General features: G+C 36.4%; 1 protein-coding gene across 7 annotated transcripts in view; it reads right to left on the bottom strand.

Annotated features, from left to right (window-relative positions):
- The window catches only part of CPLANE1 (ciliogenesis and planar polarity effector complex subunit 1), a 60210-nt gene that overhangs the window by 12484 nt on the left and 21470 nt on the right, over positions 1–26256 (bottom strand). For 5 of the 7 annotated variants that reach the window (XM_082301464.1, XM_082301467.1, XM_082301468.1 and 2 more), the window contains 25 exons: positions 25006–25234; positions 24633–24766; positions 22664–22881; positions 22236–22400; positions 21057–21195; positions 20623–20732; positions 19390–19551; positions 19117–19225; positions 18457–18766; positions 17102–18029; positions 15763–15923; positions 14593–14726; positions 13933–14015; positions 13032–13100; positions 10782–10861; positions 9847–9915; positions 8152–8341; positions 7288–7545; positions 6376–7110; positions 5313–5479; positions 3977–4106; positions 3109–3163; positions 1933–2037; positions 591–703; positions 140–338 (listed from right to left, as the gene is read on the bottom strand). In XM_082301464.1, the coding sequence (XP_082157590.1) occupies positions 140–338; positions 591–703; positions 1933–2037; positions 3109–3163; positions 3977–4106; positions 5313–5479; positions 6376–7110; positions 7288–7545; positions 8152–8341; positions 9847–9915; positions 10782–10861; positions 13032–13100; positions 13933–14015; positions 14593–14726; positions 15763–15923; positions 17102–18029; positions 18457–18766; positions 19117–19225; positions 19390–19551; positions 20623–20732; positions 21057–21195; positions 22236–22400; positions 22664–22881; positions 24633–24766; positions 25006–25234 (5052 nt within the window). The remainder of the gene's footprint in view (positions 1–139; positions 339–590; positions 704–1932; positions 2038–3108; positions 3164–3976; positions 4107–5312; positions 5480–6375; positions 7111–7287; positions 7546–8151; positions 8342–9846; positions 9916–10781; positions 10862–13031; positions 13101–13932; positions 14016–14592; positions 14727–15762; positions 15924–17101; positions 18030–18456; positions 18767–19116; positions 19226–19389; positions 19552–20622; positions 20733–21056; positions 21196–22235; positions 22401–22663; positions 22882–24632; positions 24767–25005; positions 25235–26256) is intronic. The other 2 variants (XM_082301466.1, XM_082301465.1) reach the window with 2 other exon arrangements.

The raw sequence follows: 26256 nt of genomic DNA, 5'->3' as shown, positions 1-26256 counted from the left end.
AGAAATCAAGTGTATCCATGTTGATGTTTAAGACTAAAAAACAACGAGGTTAATTGGGAAAAGGCTGCAGATTTTCTGTGGGCGTTATGACAACACAGGAGTATTACTTTTTCTTGGATCTGAAACTGAAATGGTTTACCTTGCTTCTGAAGTGCCTCAGGTGGAATTGCATTAGTAACAGAAGCTGCTGTGTGATGAAGTTTTGCAGTAGATGGAATTTCAAGCTTCTCATTTTGCTGTGCAGCAGCTATCTCTTCTGTAGACTCAGGTATCATTGGCAAATTGTTAAGGATGTCACTGTCTTCAATGTCGATCACACTTACATATTCCTGTTTATGCTAAACAACAAGATAATGAAGAATTATACGGTATGTGTTTTTAATAAGCTGTTTATAGTACATTGTTCACAATTTCCTGTGTTTGCCTCCCTACATTTGCAGCTGAAAGGCTTTTTGTTTAGAGAACAAAAAAATACAATCCTCCCTACCATATTACACAACTGACTCATGCAGATACAAAGAACCCAAATTCATCAAGACAAACAGTATACTTAAAATGCATTTCAGCCATATGTACATTAGATCACTAACCAAATCAGGTGCATCTGACAGAAAAGATGGTAAAGGTTTGTCCTTCATTTCAGTGGGGAAACTCAGGTTTAAATACATGTCTGACAGTAGTATCACAGAGGAACTAGATGACTCTACAAGAAAATAATAATAGTCAGTATTGTATTTACAGTAAAAGCCAAAAAAAGTCAAGACTATTAGGAAACAGCTCTGCATTCTCTAGAAGATAAGAAAAGCTTTGACTAAGCTGCCATCCAGATTGCTATTAATATCCCAGTCTCTCCTACTTAGGCAAAAAAAAAAAAAAACAACTGCATCTTTACTTAATCCAAAGAAATTAGATTACTCAGATAGAAACCTCTAATAAAACTATCTGCAAATGAGTCATGATGTAGTAAAATTATCTTCAAATGGAACAACACTGTTGAATTTTACAATAATGGAAAAATTAGCATGCTCTCTTGGTACCATAGGGAAAATACTTGGGTACTGAAATCTATGTGAAGTATCTATGGAACAATGCTACTGCAGCTCAATTTCATGTGATCTCTTTTAACATCCCAGTGGTCAATTCATTTGGTCTATATTACACTAAATTCCAAAGATTAAGTGGCGCTAAAATCCACAAAACAAGGATTGGGTTTCAAGAAGTCAGATAAATTAGCATGTTATCTACACCCTGCATTAAGCTATCTCAGATACAAAACCCATGTTAGAACAGTCACACTTTTATAGACTTCCCAAACAATAAATGAAGTGGAGAAAGACTGAAGCCACACCTGGTGCAGGAACAGATGTGACCAGCTCGTTTTTTTGAACTTTGGAAACCTCATTTCCTGATCTACTGATTCCATGATCCTGATATGATTCGAGCACTTGATTGGAAAAAAAACCAAAGACGACCAGAATGCATGAGTTTAAGGATAATACCAACAGCATTATCTAAGTGTACATTTCTGATTTGCCAGTTCATAATAAAAGAAAAGTTGTGGAGGAGGAGGGCAAGGAAACAATTTCAGTCATGTGTGAAACATTGTCTAAAATGCATTTAGATAAATTCAAGTTACGTTAAAAGAAGCTTTCAGAAAAAGTCACAGCAGAACTGACTTACAGAAAGCATGAGGAGACTCTTACATAATTTCATCAGTAATGTTTTTATTTATAATTATTTTAACTACTGCTTTGTAATTTATATTCCAATGTTTTCTGGTTTCGTTCTTTTTCAAGTAAGAAATTAGAGCACAAAAAACTGTTTTCCCTTTTATAAACTTGCTGCATTTTGAAACCTGACCAAATATCACAACTAATCAAGAAGCAGCACCAGAAATAGTTGGTTTCTGCAGATTACCTGTGCAGCACTTACCTGGATAAGTATTTGTACTTGCATCTTGAGTTTCTGCTGGTTTTTTCCCTACAGAAGCCAAATAATGTAAATCTGCTGAGATAGTACTTGCTTTCTCCATTGCATCTAAAATGTGATAATACAAAATCAGTCTACAAACGATATAAAAATTAGACATCTTTGAAAGCAATGATATTAACTCACAACTATGGGCCCCAACAATTCCTTCTTTGTATTTTCAACAGATAATTTTAACTTTTCTCTAAGCATACCTCAGAAATGTTTCTAAGAAAAGTTTGCGCTACCTACTTTATACAGCTGTATTGACACTTACAATGCTACACTGAATTAAAATCAAGATTCAGTTTAGATATGTGATTTTTAAATTAAATATTTTAGTATGCAGTAACAGTCTGCTTCACATCCTAAAAGGAGCGAAGGAATATTTGTAACACGTACGTCTTCATTTCTTTATGGTTGTTTCTACAGAGTTTGCATTTAAGGCCAAATTTCAGAGAATGAATTGCATTTTGTCCTGTGATAGAACTGAATATTGTCATGAATTAACACACTATAAAGAAGCAAATCACAGCCATGGTCTTCATATTGCAAGCTAGAAACATTTCAAACATTGAGTTTCTTTTAAAAGAGCCCTTAATTTTGTGTAATTAGAATATGCAGGCAAATAATGTTGGAATAATATCTTTTTAAAATAAATAAAAAATTTAGGATTTGAAACGTTTACAGAATTATTCTGATTAATCACATGAACAGAAATCACTGTCAACCACAGCTAATTGAATTTACTCAATATACTGTTATTATTCCATTAACTCTATTGTTTATAAACATAAATACAAGACTGTAATTCATTTTTAAGAAAAATTAAAATACTTCTATAATTTTTGGGAAAACTATTCTGAATCTTCAGATAATTAATATACGATCTTAAATTTGCCTGCATCTCTCTCCACACCAAACCCCTAAAAACTGAGTATCCCCAGAAAATTCCAAATACCTGTTGTACATCCTGAAAGGTCTGGAGAAAGCCCTCCTAAGCCAATAAGCCCACAGAACACATTATCCAAGTTTTTAACATGTTAATGACTATAGAGTTTTCCTGTGAATTCTAACAAACTTATGTTTCTTAATTTTTTTTATTTGAGCACTCAAAACATTAAAAGGAGTTGTACTTGCCCATTGAGATGAGAAAACCATTTTGAACGTAAGATGTCGATTTTGGTTCGTGATCCTAATATAAGGAAAAAAAAAAAGCATCATCTTAAAAACAGTCCCAGTGCAGATTAAAGGCTTTCTTGATGCTGTTAATTATCCAATATACCTCATATGAGTAATGATTTTGGGGAAAAAAAAAAAAATTGTCACTTACTGTTCTCACTCCTTTTTAAAATTCCTCTGATCCACTCCAACTTAATGGAATTTACTGACTAGGTAACATTCTCTTATGTACCTTGGGGTGACGCGCAGTAACACAAATTCCTTATTCCTCTTTGAGTCTATCCTACCCCGATGTACCCTGACTGATATCTCCAGGTCTGGTGAGGGTCTCCAGCTGCTGTGCTGGAGTGAAGTCTCAGAGAAGGTATGGTAATGGACCAGAAACTCAGCTCTGGGTAGTGATCTAGCATTAAACTGGTACTGTTCCTACTAAGTAATGCTTACTCTTATATTGTCATCCATCCAGCCTCACATGGAAAGAGTATTGCCTGGGTCACTTGTCCTAGCATTACTACTAGGAAAAATTATATTTTTTTCATTTTTAACATTTTTGTATATATTTACTACAGATGTACATACAGACTTATATCCTATCAAAACAGACAAGTTCATGTTTCAGGAAAAAACCAGCAACCTTGGAATCCTTTATAAAAACAAATCTCCTGTTTACAGAAAATGCAAGTATATGAATTAAAAATATGTATACTGTTTCTAGGCTAGAGCCTGGAAGAGATGTACATTACTGTTTGTTTTATAGTTTCCTGCTTCTTTCTTTTCTATTAATACTTGAATGGGAAAAGGATAAGAAAAAAACATTATTCTATACCCCAGTCTCTGATTCAGTAATCACTGCTGTGTCACTAATACTGATGATGGAGTCGTCTGGGCGGAAGGACACGTTTGGTTTCTTCTTATCCTCCTTCTCTTTCAGTTGTTTCTTATTACGCCTCTTTTTACTGTCAACATATTATTAATTACAGATAAAGAGTAAGAAGTGCTCTGAAACAACAAAAATACCTATTGTTGTTCTCTAAGAGATAATACTATTAAGAAATAAAACCTGAAATAAAGATTGGAAAAGATGAACAGAGCTGCTGCATACAGATGCGTTCAAACCACAATTTTTGCCTGCTTGAAATCTACATAAAATTGTTGTAGGAACCCATAAAAATACTAGCAATCACACTAAAATCCATTAATTGTCTAATAAGCTATTTATATTAAATATTACAAACCACATAACATTTCACATCTATATCTTGTGTATAATTAATAATTACTACTCATAAGGCCTATAAGGAATCTATAAGAAACAAACTTCAATGCCCATCGAAGTTTTCTAATTATTAGGTGACAAGTAGATTACAAGACAGCAACTGTAGCTTCTTTTTTAAAATGTGACAAGTAGATTACACATCAGCAACTGTAGCATCAAGCACTTCTGCAGATACTATCAAAATGTATTCTAAACTCTATCTGCAGTTACTAGTGTAGCAAGTTTTCACTTTAAGAGTGAAAAACTCCTCTTGAGCCTCTGCTCTGGAACGACAGTTAAAAGCATGGTAATTGGAAGGAACCAAGTATTCCATTCTAGAACATTCTATCAGCATTCTATGAGAACTGAACAAAGATATGTAAGCAGCTTAAAAATCTGTTTTAACTGTTTGTGGAATCAATTAACATCTAATAGATGAAATTTTGTAAGTAATGAATAACATACCTAGCAAAAAAACCCCAACCCTGCTTCAGCAGGAATTTTGTTAACTAATCACTGTCTATATTAAAAACAGCCTACACATTGAAATATACTGAAAGAGCATCCTTTCCCTCTTGAAGATGACAGTGACAATATGCAGCCCAGACAGCAGTCTATCATTGTGCAAAGAGCAAATCTTTTCATGAAGAGTGTATAGCAAACAGTCAGGAGACAAGAAGACCTCAAAACACAGGTAGTGGAACGAAAAACATTTCCCCTGGAATCTTCTACCTGTAAATCTCGTAAGAGCAAAAACTCTTCACACCCTAATGATACAATTCTGCTGTGTCTTTACTAACATTTGCGATTTTATTCTCTGCTGAGAGAGTTATATCCACTCCCTCTGATGTCAAAGATTACCAGTCAGTCTTTCAAAAGGAAGTTCCACTTTAAAAATTTGGCTTGCCTTTTTCTATTGTTCTGTACATCTCTTAGTTCAAATGGTTCAACACCAGTTTTTAGTAGCTCCATAGGTTTGGTTTGGTCTTGTCCAAAGGAAGTACTGGGCACAGAATGATGCTTCTGGAGCTGTTCAAATGCAATGAGATCTTGAAGTGGAATGAGTTTTGGTGCCTAAGAGTGTTCAGAGACAAAGAAGACAGAGGAAACGGGGAGGGGAACCCCAGTTAGATTGCATGAAAAAAGTAAGTCCGGTTTGGATTTCAATTAAACAAACGAAACTCCTGTAGCATTTTGTAAAGAAAATGGAAATGGAATATTAATAGCATCAGACCAGAACCTCTGCCAATATGTACATGCATAAACTATTTTCTGAAAGTGAATGAAAAGGTGTGAATTTTCTCCACAGAACATATGAATGTTCTCCATAGAACATGTTTCACTAATATTTGCATTTCTTATGTACATAGTTCAGGATGAAGTTAGGAACCATCCAATGCACACAGAGACTGAAGAAGCACCTTTCAAGGAAAACCATTTCCATTCTTCTCAACTGGGATATACAAGCATATAAGTCTATAAGATATAAAATTTTTCAAAACATCAGGTATTCAGCATCTGTAAGATTTTCTTACCAAGCCTTTTACCATTCCATTTCTGCCCTGCAAGAAAGGATTTTTCATCACATTCTACTTCTGTAAATAATTCTATTATAATTTCTGGGAAAAAACCCCTATTTTTTTATCATATAAATATTGTCTGTCCAGTATTTTAGACAGCAAATTCTTTACACTCATTACCAGTGATTAACTATGAATTGATTCCATAGTTGATTAAGTATGGAATGTAGAATCAATCTTATGTCATTAAAAACACTTTCAGGCTTGCAGCCTGCCTCACACTGACACGTCAATATGCACATATGTTTAGTTCTAGATTCCTCCCGATACCTGTGCTGAACACTTCCAAAGTCCATAGCCTGCAAACGTGAACTTACTTGTGATGAGTAAGGAACCAAAAAACTGACCAAACACTGCAACTTAGAAAAATATATTATTAAAATCCAGTACCTTCTTTTTCTCAGGTAGATTAATCTGAAGTAGTGATATTCCTGCATCCTGTAGTGTTTTTCTGGAGTCAGTATCTTTTGTTGCAGGTTTAACAGGTATTAAAGTAGTAGTGATTGGCTGCCTTACAGCTGGTGGAATTCTAGGTATTGGGCCAAATTGCAAGCGCAACAGTGGAATACCAGCCAGGTTCTGAGTGGTCGGAGCTTTGTACACATCGACATTTGCAGGGAACTGTGGCCGAGGTGAAACTTCTTGCTGTTCCTCATACTGATCTAAATTCAGATATTTGGGAGGTCCCTTATGCACTCTTTCTGCCCATCTCTCCTTTTCCTCATGCATTTGCCTTGGAATCTCAGGGTTATATCTATTCCTGTGGAAATCTTCTCCTGCCTTAGTCTTTCTTGGTGTATATGATAAGGAATCTGATGAACTCCAAGCTACTCGTGGTACTGGGGGTGGTCTGGCAAAAGATGATGACATTTCTATTGGATGTAAAAATGCTGGTTTGGCATGATAACTTGATTCGAGCTTAAGCAAAGGAAATCCATTTGAGTAACTAATTTTTTTTTCAACAGGGATAAGCTTTATTTTTTTCTGGATGCCTGAGGAAGGAGCTAGGAGATGAAGTGGTTTAGTAGGCACTGAAGAATGCAAATCTTGGGATGGTGACATTAATCCAGTTTCCTTGCTGTTGCTTTCAAATAATGTCAAAGAGGCACTCATATCCAGATGATTCTAAATGAGAAAAGCAAACAAACCAGCATTTACATAGTTACCATGCACTAAATACGCACCAAAAAAACCCAATTCTTTCTATACCAATCACTACGAACACATTTCCTAACTCAACAGGATAGATAATATATCAGACATACTGAATAGTCTTCATAAACCACACTTTGATATACCTACCTTTATTTGGCCATTGCTGCTTCCGTTTTTCACACTCTTCCTTGGCTGAAAAACAGAGCTCTCTTGACCAGTTTTTCCTTTTTCTTCTTGAGTGGGCACTTGTGTTTTTGGAGAAGCATTGCTTACAGCAGTGTGTGCAGGCTGGCTCCCTGCCAGATGAACTGACTGATGCTGTGGTAACATTTGCTGCACATTTGGCACATTGGTAAAGGATGACTGCACTATTTGCATTAAACTCATGAAGTTGATCTGCTGTAGCTGAATATACACACGCACAAAGTTAACAATGCCAACAACTTCAACAGAGATCTTAGCAAAAATATCCAGGCTATGTTACAGCTGTTTGCTATCAGGTGACAAAACAAAAAACATCCCAATAATAGGATGATTCAATAATGATTCATTTGTATAATTGTATATGTGTACTGGAGTTTTTTATAAGCTACAACAAATACCTGCCACAGACAGGTTATGCTGAAGCAAGATTAATGTCTTCACTTCTTCTGTGAAGTTTCAATAAATGTAAGGTCACTTGAAATTGGCTCAACGTACTACCACAACATAAATCCTAGTACAGTTGAAAAGTTATCACAGCATCAGAATTTTTCCAAATGTAAACTATTGAAGCACATTGACTTATATAGCTAAAACACACTCAAACTTCTATTATTACACCACTAATTTTCTTGAATCAGAAGCAAGAGTTAAGTCTAAAATAAGTTTTCACAGTGATTAACATGGGACTGGAAATCTCTTTCAAGAACAACCACATGCAGAATGCCTTTAACACAGTAATTATTTACATTTTTTTAAACAACACAGTTTGTACCATGAAAACTACTTTAAAAAATCAGATGCTCTCACCTGAACTAATTTAAACATTTCATCTTGCAGCATCTGCCTAACAGTTTCTGATGCATTTGGTTTCTCTTCTCTAGAGGATTTTTCCTTGACTTCTTGCTTCTTTGCACAAACAGAAGTATGGGAGGCAAGACTTGATATAGTTGAAACAACAGTCTGAGAATGCTGAGAATCACTTACAGAAATGTCTGCACTACTTAAGAAAGAAAAGAACAGAACTATGAAAAACATTCAGAGTTCAAAACGCCTATCTAAGGTTGTCTTAAATCAGTCCATAAAAATTTTAAAGATAGCTGTGTTTTATAAAAACATAATTAATTTGTAGGAACAACTTAATAATTAACAGTGTACAATCTTGACCAGAGAGCATGTATGACATATTTCCAAACACTCCTTAAAATACTGAAAAGCAGCAGTAAAGATGTAAGTTCTATCTGATTTTGTAGCCATAAGTGTATCTAAAATATTGTTTTCACTAGAGATACAGGCAGAAAACAATGACTTGACAGAAAGAAAAAAGGCCTGGTTAGTCATAAAGTCCAACAGCTGATAGAAAATGAAGAAGGACATTTTTAGTAGAAATACGGCAGAAGACAGATTCACTTTGACTTAATGTTCCTTCAGATATTTGGGATTAAAAAGCAACAAGATTTCAGATTAAAGAAAATAATTTAAAATTTGAGTAACATGTACAATACATTACCTTTTCCCACAGTGATAACAAGATCTTTTAGCAGGTAAAGAATATCAAGTACATTAATTCCTTACATGAGGAAGAGAGGGTTAGGATTTACATTAAGCTATAAAGAAACTGAAGGACTTCACTTACACCTACAGAAATTGACCCAAGAGACATTTCTCTGTTTAAGAAAAATGCTGACATTGCTATGGATACAGGGAACCCTTGGAGTTGCCTGTACAGACTTTTTACAATTGTACAGGATGGCCTCCAAGCATGTGAACAAACAGAAGCATAAAGCAATGGCTAATGGGTAATAATCTTAGATATCTAAGAGCTGTGAAGGGGCATATGAAATCTTTTGGAAGGCAATTAGAATGTGCAAGCATGGACTGAGATGCCAAAAGTTTGAATAAATTTTCTTTGAAAATAGTTGGCATGAAAAGCTCATGAAGGAAAAGAGCTTAGTGACACATGAAAATGGAACCCAAAAGTATGCGTAGTTCATATCTTCCTCTAAAATGAAAAAAGCTTCATAGAGGACTGTTCTAGAACTGAAAGCCTGAGACTGACTCCTGACTTCTTTTCCCAATTCCAACATCCTCTCTATTTTGTATATATTTATGTAAATATATCAGTTGTCATAGGATATATGCATTATAATAATTTTAATTAAAATGTATTTACAAGTTTAAAGTATCATCGTTCAGGTGTTCTATATGTTCTCCTATAGTAATATTATATAATGAATTCTATCCAGAATGAGGAAACAAAACTGTCATGTCTCTTGAAATCTGACAGCTCTGAATCAACAGGTTTGATTCATGGGATATTCCAGACAACACACGAGTGTATATGATCCACAAGGATTATAGTACAAAGAAGTTTCAGGAAAAGCTACTTAGTGTGCAGGTTCAATATACTATACCTGCAAATATTTTGCAGTCAAATTTACATATCACATTACTTCAAACCAACAATTTTATTTTATTACATAAAACAGTATAGGTTTATCTTACCTAGGAACTTCCGCATCTTGTTTTGAGGAGAATGAGTGAGAAACAGTACTAGTAACAACCTCAGTCATACTGTAAAGAGAGAAAAAAATAGTATTGCAAATTCTACAATAATTTGTTATGCTGTTTTCATTTTATATACATGTGTGTGTATAAATATACACATACACTCCTGAAGAAGTATTTTAATTAGAATGAGATGAAATACTTGAAAGCCACCTGATCAAAGCTGTACTGATCTGCATTACTTCAATTACTGCATTACACTGCAATCTGAGCTGGCAATACTGACATTCATGTTTTGTTTCCCCTAGCAATCAGAAACTGACTCAAACAAAAGCACTGGAAAAGTTCTGGCTATTCAAACAGCAAGCAAAAAAGAGGTTGATTCCAGTAGACAAAGGAAGAGAAAATCCAATTTAACTAATACTGTGAATATCCCTATAATCTGCATCTCTAGAAGAGAAAAAACAATGCCATAATAAATTCTTGAGGGGCATCTTACATTCAGTTAAAACAAAACCATGTAATTTTAAAATAGTAAGTGATTTCAAGTGTCTCAAAAAGTCAGTCGTTTAAGTTTTTCACAAACTTTATGTATACATAAGGACATTTATTTATATGTCATCATAGTAAGATTTTCCATTTTTCCAGTTATTGTCTATCTTTCTCCTAGACATAAAATACACCATCCCACAAACCATGCTTATTTTATTAGATCATTACTAAAATAATGACTCATCAACCCTGCACTTCGTATATGTGAAATATCTGTACATGAAACAGGAGATGACTGAAACTGTTTGAAACTGTGATTTTGTTGCTATAAACAACAGCAGCAACCCCTGAGACTTCACTGGATATCATCATTAACACAACTACTACTGTTTTTAAGCAAAGTTAAAAGAGGAATTAAAAAAACCCAACAAGTCCCTTACATATTCTGTTTAGCCTTTTTTTCCTTTGTTTCTTCCATGTTTTGATCTTCAGGACCATCTACAGCTGAAATGGTGTCCTGCTGAATACAAAAAGATGTATCTTAACTTGCAAATTTTTTCTATCCCTCCTGCTTCAATAAAGTACAGGTTTTTTGGCCTATGTATTTTTGATTAATCATCCAATTAAAAAAATATAACTAAAAAATAATCAAAATTACATACTTATCAAAAGGCAGTTACAGATCAGCAACAAAGAGATATAACAATTCACCTGAGCATCTTTCTTTTTCTTAAAACAAACTCATTATTATGAGATTTTAGTTTCAAATTCGTATTCATGTAGTACCCTGGATATATATTCTGCTAATCTCACACTCCCTAGGTGAAAAAGAAAATGTGGGAACAACACTATTATACACAAACTACCTACAAACTAAGAAAATGAAACAAATGTAGGATTTTACACATGTAGATTCACTGAAGTAAAATGTACTGCAAAATTGAAGACCACAATACATAGCATAATAACCCTTAGCAACTTTTAAAGAAAAGATACCTATGACCAAAAATGATGCATTAAAAAAGAAGGCTCATTTATAAATCCAGAGTGAGTTTTCAGACAGAAGCAAAATAAAATTCTTGATATATTTAGTTTTTTAAAAATTAATGTAATTTTATGTATATATAATTATATCTAACATATATATACATATATAAAAGCATACGTACATTTTCAAAAGTGATCAGAGCACACATCATTTTATAACCTTCTAATCATTACTTTTATTAAGCAAGGAAGAAGATTCACCAATCCGAAACACTTTAAGCCCTCAACTTCACAAATATATTGATGAAGTCAGGATACTTTGGAAACGGTATTCATAACAATTCAATGCTCCCATGTAAGATCCTGTGACATCAGGAGAAATGCTGGAGCTGAGTAAGGCAGCCCAACCTGCTCCCTTTGTAACAACCAGCACAACTAAGGACAGCTGATGGGTGGTAGGAAGCAACTCTCTTCAGAGAGGTAGAAAAGCACCCATTTGATGACCTGACACACTCTGTAGAGAGGTGCTGCTTCCCTGGGGCTCCAAGAGACAACCAAGCCCTGCACAGCCCACTATTATCCGCCACTGTTGTTTCACACTGGCACCAGTGACACATCCAGGAGCAGTCTGAGAAGGGAGTGGCAGTGAGGGCTCTGGAATGCTGTTAATCCTCCCAGTCACAGGGAAAGGGTCTGAAAGGGTTTGAATCTGCTCAATCAACAAATGGTTACAGGACTGGTGCCATGGCCAGGGGTATGGCTTCTTCAGCCATAGAACTTGCTTTGAGAAACCTGGTCTGCTGAGGGCTGATGGGGTTCATCTATCAGAGCAGAGGAAGAGCATCTCCATTCATAGTCTCGGCAAGTGGGGAGGAGGGCTTTAAACTAAAGCTGCCAGGAGAGGGGCAATTTTATGCCAGAGACAGAAAGAGATGCCTGGAGAGGGACTGCATGTCAACACAGCACCTGAAGAGCTGCACAAAGGAATTACAGCTACTCCTGCCAGTAACTGAGCTTCACTGGAGGCCTCCATGCAAGCACATATAGCATGGGGAATAAACAAGAGTTGGAGATGTGTACATCTGCCAGGTATGATTTTACTGGCATTGCAGACACGTGGTGTGATGACTCTGATGACTGGAGTGTTGGAATGGATGGATGCAGCCTCTTTAGGAAGCACAGGCAGGGGAGACAAGGAGTGGGTGTCACCCTCTACGTCAATGACCAGCTGGAGTGCATGGAGATCTGCCTGGGGATGGATGAGTTGACCAAGAGTTTATGGCTCAAGTTTACCAGGAGGGCAGGGACAGGTGACATTACAGTGGGGCTCTGATAAAAGGCTGCCAACTAGGAAGATGAAGCAGATGAGGTCCTCTATATGCAGATAGGGATATGCAGATAGCCTCATATACACAAACCCTGGTTCTCACAGGGAACTCCAATCATCCCAGTATCTGCTGGAGGGGCAACACAGCAGGGCACAGGAAATACGGAAGGTTCTGTAAGGCATTGATGACAGCTTCCTTCTACATGTGACAGAACAGCCAGTGAGGAGAGGTGCTATGGTGGACCTCAATCTGACCAACAAGGAGGAGGTGCTGGGGAATGTGAAGCTCAAGGGCAGCCTTAGCTGCAGCAACCATGAAATGGTGGAATTTGAGTTCCTCAGGGCAGTGAGGAGGGCACACAGAAAGCTCACTGACCTTCACTTCAGGAGAGCAGAGTTTGGCCTCTTCAGGGATCTGCTCGGTAGAGTCCCATGGGATAGCGCCCTGAAGGGAAGAGAGGCACAAAAAAGCTGGTTAATATTCAAGAATCATCTCCTCCAGCCTCAGGAGTGATGCATCCCAACAAAGAGGAAGGTAGGGAAAAATGCTAGGAGGCTTGCATAGATGAACAAGGAGTTCCCGGACAAAGTCAAACACAAAAATGAAGCTTACAGAGGGTGGAAACAAGGACAGGGTGAGGAATACTGAGAGATTGTCCAAGCCAAACATTTCCTGGGCTGCACCCAAAGCTATGTGGCCAGCAGATTGAGGGAGGCAATTCTCCCCTCTATTCCGTCCTCAGAAGACTCACTGGAGTACTGTGTTCAGCTCTGTGCCCACCAATACAAGAAGGACATGGACCTACTAAAGCAAGCCCAGGACAAAGGGTGTTCAGGGGCCTGGAGCACCTATGAGGAAAGGCTGACAGAGTTGGGGTTGTTCAGCATAATGAACAGAAAGCTCTAGGGAGACCTTAGAGCAGTCTTTCAGTAGCTCAAGGAGCCTACAGGAAAGCTGGAGATGAACCTCTTACAAAGAGCACATAGTAATAGGAGAGGGGGGAATTACTTCAAACTGAAAAAGGGTGGGTTTAGATTAGATTAGAGGAAGAAATTTTTTCCTGTGAGGAGGTGAGGCACTGGAATAGGTTGCCCAGAGAAGTTGTGGATGTCCCATCCATGAATATGTTCAAGACCAGGTTGGATGGGGCCCCGGATAATCTGGTCTAGTAGAAGGTGTCCCTGCCCATGGCAGGGGGTTTGGAATGAGATGATCTTTCAGGTCCCTTCCAAATCCAAATGTTTCTATTATCCCTGACGATTCCGTGGTAACTTGCCTGTTCTCTTTGATGTTCTACAGGTTTGATCTTGACAGAGCTATTGGAGCTCTTCGGAGTTTCATACGGCTCCTCAAAGAACTCTACAAAATAAACACAATTACTCTAAATTAGAAAACTACATGGATTATAGTACTTTATGTGATTTCTGACAGCAGGTCACATTAATTCACTCTTTTACTAGTGTGGAGTAAAGTGTTCAAAGTTGCTTCAGCAAATTCAAAATTGTGTTCTTAGTAGTGTTGATACATGCTCCCGAAGAGAGAGGTAAAAAAAAAGCAGCTTATATAAAGGGTACAAATACGATAACTTATGCATACTCAGCTGTTAAAATTTGCCAATTGTTTTACACACTTGCATGAATATTTCTGGAATGAACGTATATGAGAGAACAGAACATGTTCTCTCATATATCATATATCATACATTGTTCTATCTCTATAGCAAAAAAGTAACATAAGTGAAATAGTAATTGGAAAGTCTTGATAAAGCAGTTTTATATAATTTAGTTATAATACAAACTGGATAAAATAATTCCAATACAACAATGAAAACACTCACATTTTTTGATTAAATAAACAGAGGGACATAAAATCGTACTCATGCAAAACTACTGCTATATGTCAGACCATAGTAAAAGGATATACCATTAAAACAAACCTTGTTCTGGTGTTACACTCAACTCCTGCCGAACAAATGGTCCCACTTCATTCAGATCTTCAGTCATTAGAGGGACAGAATTATTTCCATGATTAATTTCCTTCTTATCAAAATATTTTGACTTTGTAGACATTCTGGTAATTGGGATTACAAAAGATAATTAACAACATAAGTATCTGGCTCACTTTGAGTATGCTGCTTCTTTCAGATTGCAGGCTAGTGCCTAACTGTAAAATAAACACTGTTGTGATATAATCAATATTCATTTAAGTTTTCTCTCTGACTATGACTTCAACCAAGCTTAATTTTTTTTTTTTGGATAGCTGTGATATTTTAGTGTCATTAATGGTACACTCTTTCAGATGAGCTGTTTCCAGAAAAATGTAACCAACACACACGATCTACCAAAAATGGAAGCAAATCTGTGCTATGTCTTCAAAATCATCTGGTTAAGGCTACAATTATCTCCCTCACAGAAACTTCCTTTATTAAAAAAAAATAGCAAATTGTCAGACAAGACATACAACAATGTCTCAAAATACTAGAGATTATTTTCAGAGTACTAGAGATCTATCTAACTCTCTCTCTATACATATATCTTCTAATACTAGAGATCTATTTTTTTCTTTATTGCAACAGAAGATGAAATGCCACAGAGGAGTTCAGGTTAAGGATCCTTCATCTTCAGGACAGTGCAAGATATTAACAAATATTACTGCTTTTTCCATCTATTTTTCTGACAAGCACACATAGGAACACAGCTAGATTACAAATCCAGGGGAAAATAAACGAACATTGTGAACTCAAATCATAAATAATCTCAAATCATAAAAAATTACAGTGAAGAGAGGGGAAGTTATCTGAATTCTTTGAGAAAACCATGATACCCATGATACTGGAAATCTAGATTCTATTTCCACATCACTAAGTTTATAAACAACCATGTACAATTCACTTAATATGCAACAGCTACATTATTCTCTACCTAATGTACCTGTGCTGATGGAGAATATTTAATCTGCTTCATGCAGCTGTAACCAATATGCACAACTTTGACTTTTCACTCAAAACGAAACACATATATAACACATAATAACAGTGGATCTTTTCATGGTGCTCAACAGAAGAATTATGATCAACTAGAGCTCTTAGATTAAAAAAAAAAATTACCCCAAATCACTTTCACAAAGATCATCATAGGCTTGTACATTCTGGACACCAGGAGAATTGGCCACTATGGAAGAGCCTTCATCCATACTACTTTCTTCATCTGTTCTAGACTGGGCCTCTGATAGAGACGCAATTTCTTTCAGATACTGATTATCTGGATGCTATTAATAAAAATAATGATAATCAAAATTCACTATTTAAAAAAAACCAAAAAACCAGACACTTTTAAAAAACCACAATGCTTTCATACAGAATGATTATGCTTAATTCGTATCCTTTTCTTTATCACAGAGCCAAGAAATCCTGGATTTACAGTTGCCTGTGAAACGCTGAGTTTCTGCCCTTTTTGCATTAAGTGAAGCAATGGTCCTCTGAATTATCCAAATGAAATCTAAGAAAGATTTCAGTGTCAACTGAGTGTTAATTGTCAAAGACACTATATGACAATATAATTGAGACAAATATATACAATAAGATTTGGCCTTAATCAGGTGTAATATGGAACTCTCAAACTACCACTGAAAACAGTATGAAAGGCAAAGACACACATAATCTTGTGGTTAGGTGCATGCAGAAAATTTTTAAGTTGTGAATAAAATACTTGTCCAAAAAACCAGAAAATACAAGCTAAAAGTATGAAAAAAAAAAATCTCTTTTGAAATGGGAGAAAAGCCTTCTCAAAAAAAGTCCCAAAACCCTCTCCCCTCAAAGCCTTTAATGTATTCTCTGATTCTAGGTACTGTTAATTAAAGGAGCTGAGTGATCCAGTTGTCCTGAAAGTATAAACTAAAGCAATACCTACCAGGTTCTCCTGGCAAATCTCTTCTTTCATACACACACATATACTCCAAATCTCTGTAACAGTGCTAGTCATTTTTCACCGGTCTTTAACCAGTCTAAATACTCCAGTCAGACTGTATCTGCACTGTCCTCAAAGACAAATGAACTTAAGCTCTTCCAAGAGAAACTATTTCTTTATTCTTTGTCTTGCTTTGCCATATTCTATCTCCAATAGTAGGTTTCCTCAAAGATGATGTCTAAGACTAGACACAGTGGCCAAACTTACAGGAATTTGTGCAAAAAATGTGGTATCTGGATAAATGAGCTATATTTTGAACTTCCAGAGAACTTTCATCTACACTCAAGTATTTTTACAGAGAGAATTTCAGTATTTCTGGAATTTTTCTCTTTTCTTAGCAACTCTTAAAAGAAAGGCTGTTACTCAATACTCCAGGTTTTACTGAGAACAGAATTATGAGGTAAAACATGTATGTGACTTTCTTTACTGGCATAACTCACTCACACATTTCATTGACACTTGTCCCATCCTTTTTCTTACCTTACATCTAAAGCTCTTTGTTTGAGATCTGTCTCCATATAGCTGTTCTAACAACCAAAAAGATGAAAGGACAGCTGCCGATGATGTTTTCACATGTATCATTGGGAGAGACTCCTCTAAAGAATCTTGTTTATTGGAACCACAGAGCAGTCTTTTATCGGACCATCTGATCATCCACTCGAGCAATTTTGCAATATTGCTCAACTTGCCTGTCAATTCTATAGGCAGTTCTTCTGCTGGCAGAATACCAACTACATCAAGAGTTTTGTAAATGTATTTAGAAGATGCCTGAGTTTGCAGGGTAGAGGAAGTATGCTTAGGAAAGGTCTGGCTTGCTAGTGCAACAGTGACTTCTTGATTGTCAGTCTGAGCTCTGTAAATTGACTTGTATTTTAAACCAAATAATCCTTCTTGATGTCCTTTCATTAGGTTATGCACAGAAGGTTCTGTGGTCTGTACAATGGACTGTACGATTCTTGGTTTTTCCAAAATATTTTTGTTTTCATTACAGGCAGGCACTTTTTCAGGATCACAAGATGCCAGGGTGACAGTATAGCAAGACCCTGCGCTAAACACACTTTGACTTCTAGTTTTGTTTTGTCGACGTTTTAGTGTTGTGTGAACATCAAAAAAGAGAGAGTTCAATTCATGCTCTCGAAGCAGCCCAGAAAAGCTAGTGAGAAATGGAATTCCAAGCTCACCACACTTTATCAGGTCTCTCTCAAGAACATAACTCAAAAAGAGTTCTAAAAATCTAACATACTCATCGTCATCACGTTCAAATTCCCATGCACCAACTACAGGCAAATTACATGGATTAAGCATGTCTCTTTTACATACTTTATGTTTTGTTTTACAATTAGGAGCTTTTATCTTATGTGTGGTATTTTTGCTGCCTATTTCCCTTTGTCGTTGGAGTTCGTTATCCCTGTAAGACAATAAATGTAAGAACCATTAATACCCAAATCCATTTTAAGAATTACATGCAACATTAGTTCCTTTTCTTCCATTGGTGTTAAAAAAGGCAAATGAACAAACCCAAATTTACATTAGTACAATGCTAAAGTGGCAGATTAATCAAATTCAAAATCCATGGACAGAAACTAGGCAGTAACATGTGGACATAGCTGATAATAATTTACACTTCAATAACATATTAGTCACATACTAACTGATATAACATCCTAAGATGTTCTAAGATTTGGTAAATTTGTAATTCTTCACTTGATAAATCACCCAAAGTGACAATCACCCTGTTTGGTGAAGAGATTAGTTGATCAGCAGGACACAACTCTTTTTTCTTTCGTTTTCCCCTTTATTTAAACCAAAAGCTTTCTGCTGCAATTTTTTCATACCTTGGGAATGACAGTGTTTGAGCTCTTGTTTCCTCAGTAAACAAAGCATTGGAAAGTGTGTCTGCTGTGTCTGTATCACTATACATCTGAGGATTCCCAAGATCAGTAAGTGTGCTCGTGCTAAGACTAGTGCCTAGTGAGAATCTGTCATAACAGTGTTCCTCATCATTTGATGCTCCCTCTTCTACTGGCTCCCAAATGTTGATTTCTATAGGGCCTATGTTCTTTACTACACGTCTCAAGGCCTTCTTCCTCACTTCTTCAGCAGCCTGTATAACAACAGACATCATTTCTTCATTTTCAGGGCCTACTAAAAGAAAGAAAATCAAGTTTTCAATCTTAATCTTCAGTTTTGAGTTAGTGTCTCAAATTTAGACATGAATTAGATTTCAACTAAAATCATAAATTAGAGTAAGTTATAAATTTAACAAGAAACTGTGATAAAGTGAAGAACCACCAACATTTTGAAAGCCATGATACTCTGTGATTGGTATACACATACCAGACAGAAAATACAGAAATTGTCACAAAACTCAGCTGTCTAACTGAAAACTACAATAATTGTTTTGCATGGAGTATGAAAGAAGTATTCTCACAAATTAGAAAGTAGGATAAAAAATAAAGTTTGTTCAAAATTTCCTGAAGAGGGATGAACATTACCTTTAACAATACTGTGACTTAGTCGCTCTTGAAGTCCATGATATTTATCTCTTAGTGAAACTCTTATATCTTCAGGATTAGGAAATGCTTTTACAAAAATCTCTGCCACCTACACAAAAAAAAAGAGCATCTTTTCCAGTAGCTAACATACAAGTAAGGTGTCTTTTCACACAGAACTTATACCACTTGAAAATCTAACTAGTAGCTCTTCCAAGGAGGAGAAATATTTGTGATAATCTCTATTGCTTTTATTCTAGTTTTAAGGTCTTTCACCTTTTTTATTGGAGGCAATTCTCCAAGCAGACTCAAAATTACATCTTGAACTAATTCTTCAACATTCATGAACCTGCAGAAAGGAAGCATTCGACAAGCCCACTCCACTGCATTCAGACAATGCTCAACTGTGGAGACATCATATCCATTCTTATTCAGATCCTAAAAAAATCACCAGAAACATTAATTGGTATGAACAATATATTTCAGCAAAATTATTCATACATTACAAATAGTAATGCTTCTTTCTTAGAAAATAAAAATCTCTAACTTATCTGCCAAACAGTAGTGCGTGAGGGCAGGAGACAGATCAAGGCTGAATAGATCACAATGTACATTAAAAAAAAAAAAGGAGAAAAAAAGAAGAGCTTTTTTAAACCAGCTTAAGAAATAATTCCATTAACACTCTGCTGAAGAGTCTGTTTGCAGTCAGGGTAAAACTTGAGGATTTGCCTAAACTGTGAAGTAAATAATCCTACTTCTGACTTCAGGTGATCATAAATTCTTTCTCGTGAGCAAGATAATTAAGCCTTGCAAGAGGCTTTTAAGATGGATCAGTTTATTTTGAACAGTATTTTCTATCTCATTTGCCACTGTCACACAAAGTACAGAAAAATCAGAATATTCTACCATTTGAAACAGAGCCATCCTGTTTATCTGAAACTTGGTTTTTCTGGTGAAGAAAAACTTTGGACTTTTTACAGAATACATGACAAATATGCTAGTAGTTTCTTTCTTTTTCTTCCTGAACCTCTGACATCAATTGATGAGGGTATAAGTAAAGAAAAGGCGATGAAGTTTTTATTTTTTTCATTATTCTTTCTGAAAACCCTGTATATTTAGTACACCACAAACCCCATTTTGTGTGTATTAAATATACACTATTCAGGAAAATACCCAAAATATCTTGACCTAATGGGGAAAAAAAACCCCACCCAGACAGTAAATTCTTAGGTCAACGAATGTAGAAGCTATTGCTCTCCTGGCAGCTATTGCTTTTCTGAGTTAAATACCAAGCAAAAGCCTAACAGAAATACTGTCAGGAAGATGGAGTTCACATGCACAGCACTGCTCTGTAGCATCAAACACATGATTCACATTGGAAGCACTGTGCTCATTTTATTTTATTAAGCAAATAAAAGTTCTCACAGAAATATACAACAGACCTTTAGAATTCTTCTCATAGCTTCACACAAATAAAATGTATCTCTACTATATTAGTAATATAATTACCTTGATATTGTTAATATTTTCCCTTGCATTTTGGTACCGCCTACAGTTGTCAGATAATTTTTCACGAACATGAAACATCCAGCATAATGCACAGAACTCCCTGAACCAACCTACAAATACAAACATGCAATATGGTGAGATTCTATTTAAATAAATTAAATAGAACAGCTTGGTATTTTTCAGTATTGCTCTGGAGCTACAGCTCCTTAGTCCCACTTAGTGTTCATGTTCTTTCACATATGTCAGGTCTGTAGCATGACCCCCTGCCCTGAATCTAGAACTGCACATTTTAGAATAAGAGTTTTGATAACTAACATAGAACCTGGAAATGAAATGTGTTCCTGACACATTGCAATATACTATTTCAAGCTAATAAGAGTTTATTTGCCACATGTGGATTTTCTCTAAATTATTTTATGTTATTGCATACAGACCTAAAATTTTACAGGTCATGTCATCAAACTGATGGCGTCCAGAAGATGTAGATCCACAGAGAACAGTGCGGAAACTGCAGTACCGAAGCAAAGTCTCTGGGAATGGACTCAGCGAAGGAAGAGAACCTTTCATTCGAATCTATAAAAATAAGTAAATAAACAATCAAAATGGAAATAAAAATCAGTTAACATTTTACATGCATCACTACAGAATGCACAGCCTCTCGGATATTAGCAGAATACTGCCAAGATGAGTAAAACTCCCTTAAGCTTGCTTTCCATTTTCTCCAACTCACTACTCCAAAAATTCATTTAAGGGAATATGTTTAATATGAGCTATGGCACAAAAAATGCTTTTGTTTGAATGGTACTCATGATTACTGTGAAATACAAGAGTAACAAAGTATAAGAAGAACTAAGATCACAACCAAGAAACCAGATTAATTCAACACAGTCCAGGTTGCTGTCACCAAGGCTAATCAGCTTTGCCTCCAGTTTCAGTTGGTACGTCTAACCAGCTCCCCATGCCAACATTAAGCATGTGACCATGCAAACAGAAGTAAATACTTGTTAGTCAGACCAGTTTGTGATCTCAGTCACTGCATTAATGCTGCTGCAGGGGCGTTGCAGGAAGAGAGACAGCCACTGTATTAACTCAATCTTCCTTAAGTAGCTGTGTTACAATGACCTAAGGAAAGGCTGATTTTACACAAAAACTTTTAATCTATTTATTCTGAACTTGCTTCTGTGCAAACAAATTGCACAGAACTAAAATGAGATCTTACAAGTTCTATGCATGGAGATGACCCTTTACCTGAAGTGAGCATTATCTTCTCTGTTCCATATCCAGCCCTAAGTGATTTGGAGCATGTTTCCACCTAACAGCTATAACTCCCAATTAAAGTCTGCTTTTTTCTTTCAAATGGACAATAAATGAATTTGTATGTTACCAAGCAGGTATAGAAAGACACCCAAAAGGAAACACTTTATGAATTAGACACCCTAAATCTTTAAGTTCCGGTTTCCTAAAAAAAATGAACATGAGTGTAAAACTAGAAGATGACACGTACAAAACATAACATCAAAGCCCAGGTGAGACTGAATGCTCCTGCAGCTGCAAATTTGTCAGTAATCTTTACAACTGATAATCAAGTTAAAAATATAAAGTTAAATGTTTACTTTCTGCATAACTTTTCTTGCCCACTTCAGCTGCCTAATATACCACTGTGCTGCGGAGCAAGAACAACGAGCAGCCCGCAAGAGCAAGATAATTCGCTGAAGAACTCCTGACACTTTCTGACGGACTTCTTTCTCCATTTTTAGAAGAATGCCATCGCTGTCTTCCTGAAAATGCAAAGACAAACAAACCCCAAAATTAGAAAGGACATATAATTAAATGTTGTTTCTGGTCCTAATCCCTGCTTCTCTACAGCACAGATCCCTTGCGGAAAAAACACAAATGCACACGTACTTTCTTATCATCGTAGTGCTACTTAAGTAAACAAGCAGATATGAAAGAAAACAGAAAAATGAGCTGAAAGGAACCAGAACAAAGCTCATGAAGGTTCATAAATACATCTAAACAAACACACAAGAAACACACTTACTTCACTGAGGGAAGCTGGCTGAGGACAGTACAATGGTGGTGCTGGAAGATAAAGCCCAACTGGAACCAAACCGTAAAACTTTCTGCAAAGATCCTTGGCAGAATCCATCAAAAGCTGAAATGTCTCTGAGAGAATATCAACATCTGCCATAACAGCTGCTTTTAGTAGTTCCTGTATTTTACTGTAAAGAACATCTGCATCTTCCTCTTCAATGGGATCTATGACATATTAAGCCCAGAAGCCGATAAATTAATTGTATCAATACATGGATTTTCATTCTGACATCATGAGGTTATGTTATCTGAATTTGCATTCATATATTACAATGATAGACTTCATCTACTTGCTTTAAGATAAGATCTCATACATTTAAAAATAGTATTCAATTATTAATTTTAAATTTTGCTCCATTACTGTGGAGGCTATTGCTTTTTTAGGCAGAGAACTGAACTTTTTAGCTAGGCATTTGCTTGGCATAACATTCTGGCAGATGATTCTTACCAAGAAGGCATAAACTAGGTACACTATTAATAAGGACTGAAGCAACTCTTTTATCAGTAAGTACATCCACCTGTTGATAAGAACTTGAAATGTTTTCAAAGAGACAAAAACAGAGTAAAAAATACATATTGTGCCAGTAAACTTCCTGTAAAATGTAAATGAAGGCAGATTGATCTAGCTAATGGTGTGCATTTCAGGAGTAAAGTATTTAGTTAGGACCTCGCAGGACCTGCAGGTACCAGTGAAGACCTAGCCAACAGCCAGCGTTGGGGTTCCTCCCCCGTGGCGTGGGGTCCAGGGGGAGGGGCACCCTGGGGTGGAGGCACGGGGTTTCCCTGCTCCCTGGTCAACCTCGTTCCCCATTGGTTGTTTTGTGTTCCCCTGCCCAGGAAGGACCATGGTTGTCCCCTGATTGCTACAGCTCCTCAGCAGTCCCTGGCCATGCAGCTGGAAAATAAACATCTCTGAAACATCTATCAAGAATCGGTCCTTATATTTCTTTTCCACAGGCCTCGTTGTCTATTCAAGTTGCAGTAATTCCCTGCTGCAATAACCCAGAGAGACAACTGAGAGACCTGCTTCTGTGTCTTTCTGTCTCTAAGGGCAAGACAAGAGGAGAACCAGGGAGTCATGACCACACGCCAGAAATACAGTGTGTACCTAGGTATGTGTGTGTCAGGCATCTGGACAGGCTGTATACTCAAGGCCAGATACTGCAGGGGTGCATCGACAGTGTGTGTGTGGGGGAAGAGGGTGTTTGTGAGTGGGTCTGTACTAGGAAACATAGAGGGGCTGGGGCTTTGGGGGCTCATATACACAGACATGAGCAACCTGTGACACTCAGCTACTGGTCTTGCTACTGGCCCAGCTACTGGAAGAATGTACAAACAGGTATCTATATGCAGACCTTCACCCTGACGAAAAGGAGAGGGAAATGTGTTAGGATTGTTGGTGCTGCCCGTGTTAGCAGTGAGCAGGTCTGTAGGTGTTCATGTGTGGCCAGTTGTATGTAAGTGCTGTGTATGTGTGCTTGTGTATGTGCCTACTGGGAACACAGCCTTGCTAGCTGCTGCACCTGGAGACCCACTTTAAGAGAAAGGAAAACCCAAAACTGAACACCTTCTTGTAGCTAATTTCAAGTGTGATGATACTTCCCATACTGTTAATACATTAAATTTTTGTTTAACGAAGCTTCAGTTTTCTTCCAAACAAGTTAATATCAAATATAGTCAAATAGGAGTTTGGACAATACAAATACAGAAGACAAGATTGATAATACACTCCATTTCTGGAATGATCAAAGCCAAAACACACACCCCCACGAAGTTAAAGTGCTTGAATACATTACAACACTAATACACAGACTGGAGAAGAGAAAGCAATTGTTTCTTTCTCAGAGTACAATACATACTGAGTATGTAGTCAAATAACATGAAAAATAACCACAATTATTTTTCATTTCAAGTACCTGTGAACTTCTTGTATTTAGTATGTCCTGATGGTTCAGAAGTTACTGGCTGTCCTAATAGAGACTGTAACTTTTCCTGAAAAGTCTGCATTGGTAACAAGCTTAATGGCAGGTGACACTCTGCTTTTTTCAGTCTGAAAGTATAACAAGAAACTTCTCATGAATAACAAAGAAATATCCATACATAATCCACTGAAGATCTGTTAAATGAATACCTATGTTAAAATAATTAATCATAACACCTTAAGTCCTATACCTACCAGGAGCCTGGGAACATGAATTTCTAAGGCAATATATATGGCTTGTCACAATAAACTTCATGCAAATAACTATATAACAAAATATAGTATACTAATTCCAAGTGTAAATTTACCTTGAGAGCTCATCAGAGTTCTGACAATACAGCTTGTAGGCCAGACCAATTGAAACAGAGAGCTTCCAGTCCCCAAGTGTGTGTGCTAACCACACAGCCTCTGGAATGAGTCCACCAATAAAGAACAAATCAAGAGCATATTCAGGTGTCCACACAGATGAAAGGTTCTGGTCCCCCACAGCTCTGGTAACCAAACAGTATTGCAGTGGAATGACACGAGGAGGTAAGTCTGTGACATGAAAAACACATTTTAAAGTTTACATAAACCCGCATGCTATCAGATGAATAATCTAGAATTCATTAGTTCACATCGCTTGGGGAACCATTTCAGTGTACTACTGCTTTTATTATTAATTTACTTTTATTAGAGGCACACTATGGAAGTTTATCTGCAGCAGGCACAGGGAGCTCATGCAATGGTGTAATAGTGTGCTCAGAATAGGCTATTTTTCTGCTTAATAATGTGGGATATGCAAGCAAGCGCAAAACTGGTGGGTTTTTTTACTTTAAAGACTTAATCACACTGATGGATCATTTGCAAATATTCCTTGTATCTGTAGGATATGCCAGAGGGTACACCTGAGATAAATGGAAATTCCTAGAGTTTTCCTAGTGTACCCACATTGTTTGTACTCACTTTGCTACTTACTGCATAAGACAGAATGTTAAAATGCATTTTTGAAAAAGAACAGTACATAATATTCTGTGATTCTGTGATTTTAGGAGAATGTATAGAGACAAACTTCAGACAAATTTAATATCTCCTTCTTTGTTTAGATTTAGATTTTTTTTTCAAGGTTTTGCTTCCTGGTTCTCCTGGAGAGGTGCTGACCAACATGAATTCTAAGCAGTTATTTGCTTCTCTCACAGTTTCTGTTTTGCTCAGACAATTGCATTACTTAGGAGATACTCAGACTAATCCAGCTTGTGCAACTAATTTTACCACGATTTTCTCACCACATACATCAATCTTTGCCTAATCAATATTAAAATCAAGGTTCTATTTTGTAGGTTTTATCTTGAAAGCTGTCCAAATAAAGCGTCCAAAAGACCATGAAGAAAGAAGTAGATACCAGTGCATGCTGTTGTACAGAAACATTAAAAATACTCAATGTATTCAAATACACTACAGAAAACATAATCAATCAAAGTAAGTTAACATTGTAGAAAAATATATGGGATTATAATATTAACTTAGTGGTAGAGTACTTAAAATACTTTCAAACAAATCTTTATTCCCACAAACATTTG

Source organism: Coloeus monedula (assembly GCF_965178545.1).
Source record: "Coloeus monedula genome assembly, chromosome: Z".
In the NCBI taxonomy this organism is placed as follows: Eukaryota; Metazoa; Chordata; class Aves; order Passeriformes; family Corvidae; genus Coloeus; species Coloeus monedula.
Note: the sequence above shows the minus strand (reverse complement) of the source record. Positions and strands in the feature narration are given on the sequence as shown.